The sequence below is a fragment of the Salvelinus alpinus genome, chromosome 10 (assembly GCF_045679555.1).
Source record: "Salvelinus alpinus chromosome 10, SLU_Salpinus.1, whole genome shotgun sequence".
Lineage (NCBI taxonomy): Eukaryota > Metazoa > Chordata > Actinopteri > Salmoniformes > Salmonidae > Salvelinus > Salvelinus alpinus.
This window is the reverse complement of record NC_092095.1, coordinates 13732547-13747546: the sequence shown is the minus strand read 5'-3', so window position 1 is coordinate 13747546 and position 15000 is coordinate 13732547. Positions and strand designations below refer to the sequence as shown.

Genomic DNA, 15000 nt, shown 5'->3' with positions numbered 1-15000 from the left:
AATATATGAATTAAAAGGGAGTATGATTTTTTAAATTATAATTAACAAGGGACCAAACACATAGTTCAGCTTAGTAAAACACAAGGGAAATTAATGATGAGAGGGAAAAAAACTATTCACATTCAGATACATATTTACTGATATACATGCAGGTGAGCATGTCCATTTGTATCAAACAGAAAACGGTGCATTGTTTTGATAGCAATGTGTTAGCCATATGGGCTAACTATGGAAACCATTGGTGTTGAACCAACCCCACGGGTGATATGAGCCACGTAACGGTTACATCTTTGTGTGAAGAGCATTTGAACAACAAGAAAAGAAAGGCATGAAATGTCACTGCTTTGGTGGGAACTGAAATAAAATATGCCCTTCTATTATTGGTAATTGAACCCAGTCAACAGTCTAAATGGGAAGACTTTACTATGAGAGAAGCACATTCTAATGAATGGAGAGAGAAGATGCAGAGAGAGAGAGAACAGAGAGGGAAAGACCAGAGAGGAAGCAAGAGAGAGAGAGCAAAAGGGAGAGAGGGAGGAAGAGAGAGGGAGAGAGAGAGAGGAGGGGGAGCAGAGAAAGAGAGAGGAAGACAGAGAGAGAGAGAGAGGAGGGGGAGCAGAGAAAGAGAGAGGAAGAGAGAGAGAGAGAGGAGGGGGAGCAGAGAAAGAGAGAGGAAGACAGAGAGAGAGAGAGAGAGAGAGAGAGAGAGAGAGGAGGGGGAGCAGAGAAAGAGAGAGGAAGACAGAGAGAGAGAGAGAGAGGAGGGGGAGCAGAGAAAGAGAGAGGAAGACAGAGAGAGAGAGAGAGAGAGAGACAGAGAGGAGGGGGAGCAGAGAAAGAGAGAGGAAGACAGAGAGAGAGAGAGAGAGAGGAGGGGGAGAAGAGAAAGAGACTGAGAGAGAGAGGAGGGGGAGAAGAGAAAGAGACTGAGAGAGCAAGGAGGGGGAGCAGAGAAAGAGAGAGAGAGGAGGGGGAGCAGAGAAAGAGAGAGAGAGAGAGAGAGAGAGAGAGAGAGAGAGAGAGAGAGAGAGAGAGACAGAGAGAGAGAGAGAGAGAGAGAGAGAGAGAGAGAGAGAGAGAGAGAGAGAGAGAGAGAGAGAGAGAGAAAGAGAGAGAGAGAGAGAGAGAGAGAGAGAGAGAGAGAGAGAGAGAGAGAGACGGGGAGCAAAGAGAAAGACGGGGAGCGAAGAGAAAGACCAGAGAGTGGAAGAGAGAGAGTGAGAAAGATAAAGAAGATAAAGAAGCATGTAATTTCTGCTATAGAGATGAAAGGCTAGAATAGATGGTAATGAGATGAAAGGCTAGAATAGATGGTAATGTGATGAAAGGCTAGAATAGATGCTAATGTGATGAAAGGCTAGAATAGATGGTAATGTGATGAAAGGCTAGAATAGATGCTAATGTGATGAAGGGCTAGAATAGATGGTAATGTGATGAAAGGCTAGAATAGATGCTAATGTGATGAAAGGCTAGAATAGATGGTAATGTGATGAAAGGCTAGAATAGATGGTAATGTGATGAAAGGCTAGAATAGATGCTAATGTGATGAAAGGCTAGAATAGATGGTAATGTGATGAAAGGCTAGAATAGATGCTAATGTGATGAAAGGCTAGAATAGACGGTAATGAGATGAAAGGCTAGAATAGATGGTAATGTGATGAAAGGCTAGAATGGATGGATGGACAAAATAATGATATGTTGCTGGTGAGGCGAGGGCTAGATAAAGCAATCGTTTGTGGTGGGAAGAAACGTGCTTTGTATATCATATACTCTAGGAAACATCACAGCAAGAATAATGTATTATTTCACGGTTTCAGTGGAATTGCATCAGCAGACTTCTCTGTCTTCTCTATCGCTTCTCAATAGGTAATTGTTTCATTCTTGGGTTTGAAATCAATATGCTGTATAGTGGGAAGGAATGGGATGCCTTCATTCTGTTTCAGGTTCAGTTTGAAATGATAAAAACATAAGGTGAATGGGATGCCTTCATTCTGTTTCAGGTTCAGTTTGAAATGTTAAAAACACAAGGTGAATGGGATGCCTTCATTCTGTTTCAGGTTCAGTTTGAAATGTTAAAAACACAAGGTGAATGGGATGCCTTCATTCTGTTTCAGGTTCAGTTTGAAATGTTAAAAACACAAGGTGAATGGGATGCCTTCATTCTGTTTCAGGTTCAGTTTGAAATGTTAAAAACACAAGGTGAATGGGATGCCTTCATTCTGTTTCAGGTTCAGTTTGAAATGTTAAAAACACAAGGTGAATGGGATGCCTTCATTCTGTTTCAGGTTCAGTTTGAAATGTTAAAAACATAAGGTGAATGGGATGCCTTCATGCTGTTTCAGGTTCAGTTTGAAATGTTAAAAACACAAGGTGAATGGGATGCCTTCATTCTGTTTCAGGTTCAGTTTGAAATGTTAAAAACATAAGGTGAATGGGATGCCTTCATGCTGTTTCAGGTTCAGTTTGAAATGTTAAAAACACAAGGTGAATGGGATGCCTTCATTCTGTTTCAGGTTCAGTTTGAAATGTTAAAAACATAAGGTGAATGGGATGCCTTCATTCTGTTTCAGGTTCAGTTTGAAATGTTAAAAACATAAATTGAATGGGATGCCTTCATTCTGTTTCAGGTTCTGTTTCATTGCCTAAAAAAGACATTCGGTGAACATGGTGACTAAGATTAAATGTTTTACTTTAGTTCAAACTTGAACAAAAACAAACTTTTAAAATCTTGAACAAAAACTCAGTTCTTCCCTATTGTTTATTTCAACAGCACCAGATGGTATACAGGTTGGTCAAGCTGTCTCCTGTCTACCCACTCACTGAGGTACACATTACTCCTAGGAACAGGTCCCTATCCAAACCTTACCCGCAAAAACATGTCAAATATAAACTTAGTTAAAATCACAAAAGCCTATTATAGTAATGTGAATACATCTACAGTACCTGCAGTAACATCACAAAAGCACCATTGACTTCGTAGTCATTTCTATCCCCAATATTCCTGTCTTTTCTCTTTTAACAGTTAAACCGATACTTCAGGATTTTAGCAATGAGGCCCTTTATCTACGTCCCCAGAGTCAGATTAATTTGTGGATACCATGTTTATGTGTCTGCGTGCAGTTTGAAGGAAGTTGCTAAGTAGCACTTGCGCTTGCGAATGGACGATTATTGGTATTTGCTAGCATGCTGGTAGATACCCATACACTTCCAGTCATTGCGCTAACGCTAGTTAGCATTGGCTCACAAAACTACCTCTAACTTCCTTCATACTGGACACAGAGACAATAAAAATGGTATCCACAAGTTCATCTGACTCTATTGAAGTGGGAAAGCAGGACTGCCAGTCGTCAGTATGTCTATGGAAGTCCTACAACAATAACCAAATGACTCACAGTTTGCCTGGGCAACACGGGAATCCATTGTTCCGCTGGCGAACAGGAAGTTATTGTAAAATATAATTTGTTCTCATTCTCAATGATTTACCTGACTAAATAAAGGTTACATAAGCAAATGGTATGTTCCCCACGTGTCTTTGGCAGTCATCAAAAGGAAGGAAGCAGGGCCAGAGATCAGGACACCTGTAATAGTGTCTGTGTTTACACTGTCTTTTAGCTGACTATGATGTTATCAGACGGAGACAGCCAGTGCTCTCTGACCAGTAGAGTGTACCACTTAGGTCTGACGATGAACTTCAAAGAGACTGTATGAGTAATGGTTTGGTGTGTTTGTGCATGTTCGTGAGTGTGTGTGTGTGAGTGAGTGAGTGAATGCGCGTGTGTGTGTGTGTGTGTGTGTGTGTGTGTGTGTGTGTGTGTGTGTGTGTTTGCCAACAGATACTGTTGAACATGGAACCACATACAAGACCAGGGCAGCACTCAATACTGCTCATGGTCACTGCCTCAGAATGGATGTCTGTCAGGCACACGACAATTACCCTTTCATTTAGCGGTGTCGCAGTGAAATCAATCCCCCCAATTGGGAGGTGGAAGAATGAACGGGCGGACTGCTGAGAATGAGGTAATGATCACGAAGACAGTGGAGATTGATTGAGTAAGCACCCCTATTCATTTCAACAGGAATTGCTGGGGAGAAAATGCATTTCCCAGAGGGTGACTGTGTGTGTGTGTGTGTGTGCGTGCGTGCGTGCGTGCGTGCGTGCGTGCGTGCGTGCGTGCGTGCGTGCGTTTGGTATAGTGCATTCTGGGTACTCACAGGGCATTTAGTGATGCTCTGTTCCCATTGGCTCATGCTGACGCTCTCCTCCAGGGTGGTACACTTCCTTAACACCAGGTCCCAGCCACAGTAGGGGTCCCTCGCCCCCACACACCCCCTGACAGAGTGGAGAGAGAATAGTGATTGATTGATTGATTAATATATTAAATAATGAGAGAGAAGGAGCGAGAAGGAGAGAGAAGGAGACGGAAGGAGAGAGGAGAGAGACAGAAGGAGAGAGGATGAGACAGAAGGAGAGAGGAGGAGAGAGGAGATAACGAGACAGAAGGAGAGAGGAGGAGAGACGAGGAGAGAGGAGGAAACAGAAGGAGAGAGGAGGAGAGAGGAGAGAATGAGACAGAAAGAGAGAGGAGTGAGACAGAAGGAGAGAGAAGGAGAGAGAAAGAGACAGGGGGAGAGAGGAGGAGAGAGGAGAGAATGAGACAGGAGAAAGCAGGAGAGAAGGAGAGAGGAGACAGAAGGAGAGAGGAGGAGACAGAAGGAGAGAGGAGGAGAGAGAAAGAGACAGAAGGAGAGAGAAGGAGAGAGAGGGAGACAGAAGGAGAGAGGAGGAGAGAGAAAGAGACAGAAGGAGAGAGAAGGAGAGAGAAGGAGACAGAAGGAGAGAGGAGGAGACAGAAGGAGAGAGGAGGAGAGAGGAGGAAACAGAAGGAGAGAGGAGGAGACAGAAGGAGACAGAGGAGAGAGGAGGAGAGGAGGAAACAGAAGGAGAGAGGAGGAGAGAGGAGAGAATGAGACAGAAGGAGAGAGAAGGAGCCAGAAGGAGAGAGGGGACAGAAGGAGAGAGGAGAGAGGAAGAGAGAGGAGGAGAGAGGAGAGAGCAGGAGACAGAAGGAGACAGAAGAGAGGAGAAAGAAGGAGAGAGAAGAAGAGAGAAAGAGACGGAAGGAGAGAGGAGGAGAGAGGAGGAGAGAGGAGGAAACAGAAGGAGAGAGGAGGAGAGAGGAGAGAATGAGACAGAAGGAGAGAGAAGGAGACAGAAGTAGAGAGAAGGAGAGAGAAAGAGACAGAAGGAGAGAGGAGGAGAGAGGAGAGAGCAGGAGACAGAAAGAGAGAGGAGGAGACAGAAGGAGAGAGAAGAAGAGAGAAAGAGACGGAAGGAGAGGAGGAGAGGAGGAAACAGAAGGAGAGAGGAGAAGAGAGAAAGAGACGGAAGGAGAGGAGGAGAGAGGAGGAAACAGAAGGAGAGAGGAGGAGAGCGAAGGAGACAGAATGAGAGAGAAGAGAGAAGGAGAGAGGAGGAGAGAGGAGAGAATGAGACAGAAGGAGAGAGAAGAGAGAAGGAGAGAGGAGGAGAGAGAAGTAGAGAGAAGGAGAGAGAAAGAGACAGAGGAGAGAGGAGACAGAAGGAGAGAGCAGGAGAGAGGAGGAAACAGAAGGAGAGAGAAGGCAAGAGGAGGAGAGGAGGACAGAAAGAGGAGAGAGAAGGAGATAGGAGAGAGAAGGAGAGAGAAGGAGAGAGGAAGAGAGAGGAGAGAGAAGGAGAAAGAAGGAGAGAGAATGAGACAGAAGGAGAGAGAAGGAGAGAGAAGGAGACAGAAGGAGAGAAGAGGAGACAGAAAGAGAGAGAAGGAGAGAAGGAAAGAGGAGGAGACAGATGGAGAGAAGAGGAGACAGAAAGAGAGAGAAGGAGAGAAGGAAAGAGGAGGAGACAGAAGGAGAGAGAAGTAGAGAGGAGGAGAGAGAAGGAGAGAGGAGGAGACAGATGGAGAGAGGAAAGATATAGTACAATGTGACATCATCAATTGTGAAAAGCTTGGTCAAGAGTAATGTTCTGATCTGGAAACTTTATAGGCCAATTATTCAGATTTCTCTCTATGTTAGGCCTTGTACAGTCAAAATACCTGAAGCATGTATTTGAACGTCTACATATTTTTTGCTTTAACACAAACTATTTTCACAATACAGATTTGTCATGGGACCAGCCAAATAGCAGCTTTTTCAGGTGTGTGTTTGGGAGGTTTAGAGCACAATAAATTACCTGATGTCTCTTTCTGTAATGCCAAAAAGAGAGCAGTGTCACAACACACACAACACAGACTGATCTCTGAGACACAACACAGACTGATCTCTGATACAACACAGACTGATCTCTGATACACAACACAGACTGATCTCTGAGACACAACACAGACTGATCTCTGACACAACACAGACTGATCTCTGATACACAACACAGACTGATCTCTGAGACACAACACAGACTGATCTCTGATACAACACAGACTGATCTCTGATACACAACACAGACTGATCTCTGATACACAACACAGACTGATCTCTGAGACACAACACAGACTGATCTCTGATACACAACACAGACTGATCTCTGAGACACAACACAGACTGATCTCTGAGACACAACACAGACTGATCTCTGATACACAACACAGACTGATCTCTGAGACACAACACAGACTGATATCTGATACACAACACAGACTGATCTCTGATACACAACACAGACTGATCTCTGAGACACAACACAGACTGATCTCTGATACACAACACAGACTGATCTCTGATACACAACACAGACTGATCTCTGAGACACAACACAGACTGATCTCTGATACACAACACAGACTGATCTCTGATACACAACACAACACAGACTGATCTCTGATACACAACACAACACAGACTGATCTCTGAGACACAACACAGACTGATCTCTGATACACAACACAGACTGATCTCTGATACACAACACAGACTGATCTCTGAGACACACCACAGACTGATCTCTGACACAACACAGACTGATCTCTGAGACACAACACAGACTGATCTCTGATACACACACAGACTGATCTCTGATACACAACACAGACTGATCTCTGATACACAACACCGACTGATCTCTGAGACACAACACAGACTGATCTCTGATACACAACACAGACTGATCTCTGAGACACAACACAGACTGATCTCTGAGACACAACACAGACTGATCTCTGATACACAACACAGACTGATCTCTGATACACAACACAGACTGATCTCTGAGACACAACACAGACTGATCTCTGAGACACAACACAGACTGATCTCTGATACACAACACAGACTGATCTCTGATACACAACACAGACTGATATCTGATACACAACACAGACTGATCTCTGATACAACACAGACTGATCTCTGATACACAACACAGAATGATCTCTGAGACACAACACAGACTAATCTCTGATACACAACACAGACTGATCTCTGAGACACAACACAGACTGATCTCTGATACACAACACAGACTGATCTCTGATACACAACACAGACTGATCTCTGATACAACACAGACTGATCTCTGATACACAACACAGACTGATCTCTGAGACACAACACAGACTGATCTCTGAGACACAACACAGACTGATCTCTGAGACACAACACAGACTGATCTCTGATACACAACACAGACTAATCTCTGAGACACAACACAGACTGATCTTTGAGACACAGCTGGTAATAGCCTAAGAGGCTATAAGTGTATGTGGGACATAATGCTGATATATTGTGTACTGTCGCATGCACACACACACACACACACACACACACACACACACACACACACACACACACACACACACACACACACACACACACACACACACACACACACACACACACACACACACACACACACACACACACACACAGAATGTTTATCAGAAGTTAAAACATCTATAATGTATGATGATCTCCTACAGCCCCAGGTGTTATTATGTATCTCCATGTATCTCCTACAGCCCCAGGTGTTAACATGTATCTCCTACAGCCCCAGGTGTTATTATGTATCTCCTACAGCCCCAGGTGTTATAATGTATCTCCTACAGCCCCAGGTGTTATCATGTATCTCCATGTATCTCCTACAGCCCCAGGTGTTACCATGTATCTCCTACTGCCCCAAGTGTTATCATGTATCTCCATGTATCTCCTACAGCCCCAGGTGTTATCATGTATCTCCATGTATCTCCTACAGCCCCAGGTGTTATCATGTATCTCCTACAGCCCCAGGTGTTATTATGTATCTCCTACAGCCCCAGGTGTTATAATGTATATCCTACAGCCCCAGGTGTTATCATGTATCTCCTACAGCCCCAGGTGTTATCTTGTATCTCCTACAGCCCCAGGTGTTATCTTGTATCTCCTACAGCCCCAGGTGTTATTATGTATCTCCTACAGCCCTAGGTGTTATTATGTATCTCCTACAGCCCCAGGTGTTATCTTGTATCTCCTACAGCCCCAAGTGTTATCTTGTATCTCCTACAGCCCCAGGTGTTATTATGTATCTCCTACAGCCCTAGGTGTTATTATGTATCTCCTACAGCCCCAGGTGTTATCATGTATCTCCTACAGCCCCAGGTGTTATTATGTATCTCCTACAGCCCCAGGTGTTATCATGTATCTCCTACAGCCCCAGGTGTTATCATGTATCTCCTACAGCCCCAGGTGTTACCATTTATCCCCTACAGCCCCAGGTGTTACCATTTATCCCCTACAGCCCCAGGTGTTATCATGTATCTCCATGTATCCCCTACAGCCCCAGGTGTTACCATGTATCTCCTAGAGCCCCAGGTGTTATCATGTATCTCCATGTATCTCCTACAGCCCCAGGTGTTATCATGTATCTCCATGTATCTCCTACAGCCCCAGGTGTTATCATGTATCTCCTACAGCCCCAGGTGTTATTATGTATCTCCTACAGCCCCAGGTGTTATTATGTATCTCCTACAGCCCCAGGTGTTATTATGTATCTCCTACAGCCCCAGGTGTTATCATGTATCTCCTACAGCCCCAGGTGTTATTATGTATCTCCTACAGCCCCAGGTGTTATTATGTATCTCCTACAGCCCCAGGTGTTATAATGTATCTCCTACAGCCCCAGGTGTTATCATGTATCTCCTACAGCCCTAGGTGTTATTATGTATCTCCTACAGCCCCAGGTGTTATCATGTATCTCCTACAGCCCCAGGTGTTAACATGTATCTCCTACAGCCCCAGGTGTTATAATGTATCTCCTACAGCCCAAGGTGTCATCTTGTATCTCCTACAGTCCCAGGTGTTAACATGTATCTCCTACAGCCCCAGGTGTTATTATGTATCTCCTACAGCCCCAGGTGTTATAATGTATATCCTACAGCCCCAGGTGTTATCATGTATCTCCTACAGCCCCAGGTGTTATCTTGTATCTCCTACAGCCCCAGGTGTTATCTTGTATCTCCTACAGCCCCAAGTGTTATCTTGTATCTCCTACAGCCCCAGGTGTTATTATGTATCTCCTACAGCCCTAGGTGTTATTATGTATCTCCTACAGCCCCAGGTGTTATCATGTATCTCCTACAGCCCCAGGTGTTATTATGTATCTCCTACAGCCCCAGGTGTTATCATGTATCTCCTACAGCCCCAGGTGTTATCATGTATCTCCTACAGCCCCAGGTGTTACCATTTATCCCCTACAGCCCCAGGTGTTATCATGTATCTCCATGTATCTCCTACAGCCCCAGGTGTTACCATGTATCTCCTAGAGCCCCAGGTGTTATCATGTATCTCCATGTATCTCCTACAGCCCCAGGTGTTATCATGTATCTCCATGTATCTCCTACAGCCCCAGGTGTTATCATGTATCTCCTACAGCCCCAGGTGTTATTATGTATCTCCTACAGCCCCAGGTGTTATTATGTATCTCCTACAGCCCCAGGTGTTATTATGTATCTCCTACAGCCCCAGGTGTTATAATGTATCTCCTACAGCCCCAGGTGTTATTATGTATCTCCTACAGCCCCAGGTGTTATCTTGTATCTCCTACAGCCCCAGGTGTTATCATGTATCTCCTACAGCCCCAGGTGTTATAATGTATCTCCTACAGCCCCAGGTGTTATAATGTATATCCTACAGCCCCAGGTGTTATCATGTATCTCCTACAGCCCCAGGTGTTATCTTGTATCTCCTACAGCCCCAGGTGTTATCTTGTATCTCCTACAGCCCCAGGTGTTATCATGTATCTCCTACAGCCCCAGGTGTTATAATGTATCTCCTACAGCCCCAGGTGTTATCATGTATCTCCTACAGCCCCAGGTGTTATCATGTATCTCCTACAGCCCCAGGTGTTACCATTTATCTCCTACAGCCCCAGGTGTTACCATTTATCTCCTACAGCCCCAGGTGTTATCATGTATCTCCTACAGCCCCAGGTGTTATCATGTATCTCCTAAAGCCCCAGGTGTTAACATGTATCTCCTACAGCCCCAGGTGTTATAATGTATCTCCTACAGTCCCAGGTGTTATCTTGTATCTCCTACAGCCCCAGGTGTTAACATGTATCTCCTACAGCCCCAGGTGTTACCATTTATTTCCATGTATCTAAACCCCGAGAATAACTTATTTCTCTGTGAGATGAAATCTGCACCTCTTTATCTATATTAATGAAACGATGAACTATTGTTTTTCCAACTCTCTTCATTGGAGTTGATAGTCTCCGTGCTCCAGTGACTCTGTCTCTGTAAAGCATTGCAGTGCGTCCCAAGTGGCAACCTATTCCATATAGTATGCACTACTTTTGACCAGAGCCCTATCAAAAAAGTAGTGAACAAAACAGGTAATAGGGTCCCATTTAGGATGCAAGCCTTATCTCTGTGAGTCATGCACGGGTCTACTGTTATCCTTGGCAGTGTGCTCCATATCCAGGTCTGTGCTCTGAACGATCTGCTTTCCCTCTGTCAGATATTCAATACGTCTCACTAACACACTCCCACTACAACAGCCACAGCAGCTGAGAGGACAAGAAGGTACAAGTACACTGTACATTACATTGGCATCATGCCGGGTCCACTATAGAGTACACTGTACATTACATTGGCATCATGCCGGGTCCACTATAGAGTACACTGTACATTACATTGGCATCATGCCGGGTCCACTATAGAATTGAAGTAATTTGCTTGTAACAACTCTGTAACAACCTGTAGTTGTGTAGGAGTAGTGTATGTGTTTTGGTGTGCGGTTGGGTCTTGCCTGAGACCTGAAGCTAACAAGGTTTTGCATCGCCTGTCTGTGTGTACTACTCACTCTCTGGTCTTGTGAAAGTCGCATCTCATCAGTGGTATCTTGATGACTTGGTCCCTGACGCCGACATACAAATCGCTGCTGCTGTGCAGGATCAGGAGGCTTCTGATTGGCTGTCTCCTCCTGGGCGGAAACAACTCAATCTCATCCAATAGACAGCTGCCCATGGACTGGTTCAGAGGAGACAGGACCTTACGGATGGTGCCATAGTCTGGATGGAGAGGAGAGAGTGAGAAAATGTCATCATCAGAGAGGAAGAGAAGGTTGAGGTGAAGCAGGTAATCAAAGAAAGAGAGATATTATGGATCAATATGGAATTAATAAAGTATTGTTCTTCTTCAAAGGGAGTGAATGAGGGAGAGGAAGAGTCACAATTGACTCCATCTTTGACAAAGTTACAACATCCCCAATGATCTACTTCCTGTATCTTACTGTAAGTATTTAAACTGGAGTGTTTTTAGACATGGTAAATTCTGCCGTCATAGAAAGTCTTGATTTACTGATGATCTCAGCAATCCCAAATCAAATCAAAGTTTATTTGTCACGTGCGCTGAATACAACAGGTGTAGACATTACAGTGAAATGCTTACTTACAGGCTCTAACCAAAAGTGCAAAAAAAGGTATTAGATGAACAATAGGTAGGTAAAGAAATAACACAACAGTAAAAAGACAGGCTATATACAGTAGCGAGGCTATAAAGGTAGTGAGACTACATACAGGCACCGGTTAGTCAGGCTGATTGAGTTAGTATGTACATGTAGGTATGGTTAAAGTGACTATGCATATATGATGAACAGAGCGTAGCAGTAGCGTAAAAGAGGGGTTGGCAGGTGGTGGATGGCGGGACACAATGCAGATAGCCCGGTTAGCCAATGTGCGGGAGCACTGGTTGGTCGGCCCAATTGAGGTAGTATGTACATGAATGTATAGTTAAAGTGACTATGCATATATGATAAACAGAGAGTAGCAGCATTGTAAAAAGAGGGGTTGGGGGGGCACACAATGCAAATAGTCTGGGTAGCCATTTGATTACCTGTTCAGGAGTCTTATGGCCGGGGGGTAAAAACTGTTGAGAAACCTTTTTGTCCTAGACTTGGCACTCCGGTACCGCATGCCATGCGATAGTAGAGAGAACAGTCTATGACTGGGGTGGCTGGGGTCTTTAACAATTTTTAGGGCCTTCCTCTGACACTGCCTGGTGTAGAGGTCCTGGATGGCAGGCAGCTTAGCCCCAGTGATGGACTGGGCCGTACGCACTACCCTCTGTAGTGCCTTGCGGTCAGAGGTCGAGCAATTGCCGTACCAGAAAGTGATGCAACCAGTCAGGATGCTCTCAATGTTGCAGCTGAAGGACCTTTTGAGGATCTCAGGACCCATGTCAAATCTTTTTAGTATCCTGAGGGGGAATAGGCTTTGTCGTGCCCTCTTCACGACTGTCTTGGTGTGTTTGGACCATTCTAGTTTGTTGTTGATGTGGACACCAAAGAACTTGAAGCTCTCAACCTGCTCCACTACAGCCCCGTCGATGAGAATGGGGGGGTGCTCGGTCCTCCTTTTCCTGTAATCCACAATAATCTCCTTAGTCTTGGTTACGTTGAGGGATAGGTTGTTATTCTGGCACCACCCGGCCAGGTCTCTGACTTCCTCCCTATAGGCTGTCTCGTCGTTGTCGGTGATCAGGCCTACCACTATTGTGTCGTCTGCAAACTTAATGATGGTGTTGGAGTCATGCCTGGCCATGCAGTTGTGGGTGAACAGGGAGTACAGGAGGGGACTGAGCACGCACCCCTGGGGAGCTCCAGTGTTGAGGATCAGCGTGGCAGATGTGTTGCTACCTACCCTCACCACCTGGGGGCGGCCCGTCAGGATGTCCAGGATCTAGTTGCAGAGGGAGGTGTTTAGTCCCAGGATCCTTAGCTTAGTGATGAGCTTTGAGGGTACTCTGGTGTTGAACGCTGAGCTGTAGTCAATGAATAGCATTCTCACATAAGTGTTCCTTTTGACCAGGTGGGAAAGGGCAGTGTGGAGTGCAATAGAGATTGCACCATCTGTGGATCTGTTTGGGCGGTATGCAAATTGGAGTGGGTCTAGGGTTTCTGGGATAATGGTGTTGATGTGAGCCATTACCAACTTTTCAAAGCACTTCATGGCTACGGACATGAGTGCTACGGGTCTGTAGTAATTTAGGCAGGTTTCCTTTGTGTTCTTGGGCACAGGGACTATGGTGGTCTGCTTGAAACATGTTGGTATTACAGACTTAATCAGGGACATGTTGAAAATGTTAGTGAAGACACCTGCTAGTTGGTCAGCACATGCCCGGAGCACACGTTCTGGTAATTGTGTATGTTGACCTGTTTAAAGGTCTTACTCACGTCGGCTACGGAGAGCGTGATCACACAGTCGTCCGAACAGCTGATGCTCTCATGCATGCTTCAGTGTTGCTTGCCTCGAAGCGAGCATAGAAGTGATTTAGCTCATCTGGTAGGATCTTGTCACTGGGCAGCTCGCGGCTGTGCTTCCCTTTGTAGTCTGTAATAGTTTGCAAGCCCTGCCACATAAGACGAGCGTCGGAGCCGGTGTAGTATGATTCAATCTTAGCTTTGTATTGGCGCTTTGCCTGTTTGATGGTTCGCCACAGGGCATAGCAGGATTTCTTGTAAGCTTCCGGGTTAGAGTCTGTGACTGACTCTAAGTGACTGATGTGGGGTACTCCTCAATGCCATCGGAAGAATCCCGGAACATGTTCCAGTCTGTGATAGCAAAACAGTCCTGTAGTTTAGCATCTGCTTCATCTAACCACTTTTCTATAGACCGAGTCACTGGTGCTTCCTGCTTTAATTTTTGCTTGTAAGCAAGAATCAGGAGGATAGAGTTGTGGTCGGATTTACCAAATGGAGGGCGAAGGAGAGCTTTGTCTGCGTCTCTGTGTGTGGAGTACAGGTGATCTAGACTTTTTTTCCCTCTGGTTGCACAGTTAACATGTTGATGGAAATTTGGTAGAACTGATTTAAGTTTCCTTGCATTTAAGTTTCCTTGCCGCCTCTGGGTGAGTGGTTTCCTGTTTGCTTATTTCCTTATACAGCTGACTGAGTGCGGTCTTAGTGTCAGGATCTGTCTGTGGTGGTAAATAAACAGCCACGAAAAGTATAGCTGAAAACTCTCTAGGCAAGTAGTGTGGCCTGCAATTTCCAATACTGTAACGGAGACTATCTGTGTCCCGCAGTGTCTCTCTTCAATTCCATGTATTCCAGACCAGGATAGGAAAATCCCATTTGAATGCCAGGATAAGAAAATCCCATTGTGATTGCATAAAATACATAATTTGGAGGCAACTCAAGAAAACATAATCAATTATAGACGTATTTCCTGAGGGGATATAACTAGATCTAAAAATGGAACAGTAAGAATTCCTATTCCCAAAACACACAGCTTCAAGATGGTAAAATACAAAGGTAGAGGCCTGCCTGTAGTAGAGATTTTCACAGATGCAGCAAATGGGTCTTTTATAGATCTGGAGGGAAACCGATAACCGAGATATTCAGAAATTAATAAGACGGCCTCCCGAGTGGGGCGGTGCATCGCAGTGCCTTAGACTGTGCCACTAGAGATCCTAGCTCCTAGCTGTGCCACTAGAGAACCTGGTTCGAAACCAGGCTCTGTCGGAGCTGGCCGCGACCAGGAGACCAATGGTG

The 15000-nt window shown here is 45.1% G+C and overlaps 1 protein-coding gene across 4 annotated transcripts in view; it reads right to left on the bottom strand.

Moving 5' to 3' along the window:
• Positions 1–15000, bottom strand: part of LOC139531520 (semaphorin-5A-like) — a 360002-nt gene that overhangs the window by 141013 nt on the left and 203989 nt on the right. For all 4 annotated transcript variants that reach the window (XR_011666374.1, XR_011666375.1, XM_071328026.1 and 1 more), the window contains exons 11-12: positions 11311–11518; positions 4213–4330 (exon numbers count right to left, since the gene is read on the bottom strand). Coding sequence is in view for 2 of the 4 variants with exons in the window: in XM_071328026.1 (XP_071184127.1) it covers positions 4213–4330; positions 11311–11518 (326 nt within the window). In the remaining 2 variants the exon portion in view is untranslated. The remainder of the gene's footprint in view (positions 1–4212; positions 4331–11310; positions 11519–15000) is intronic.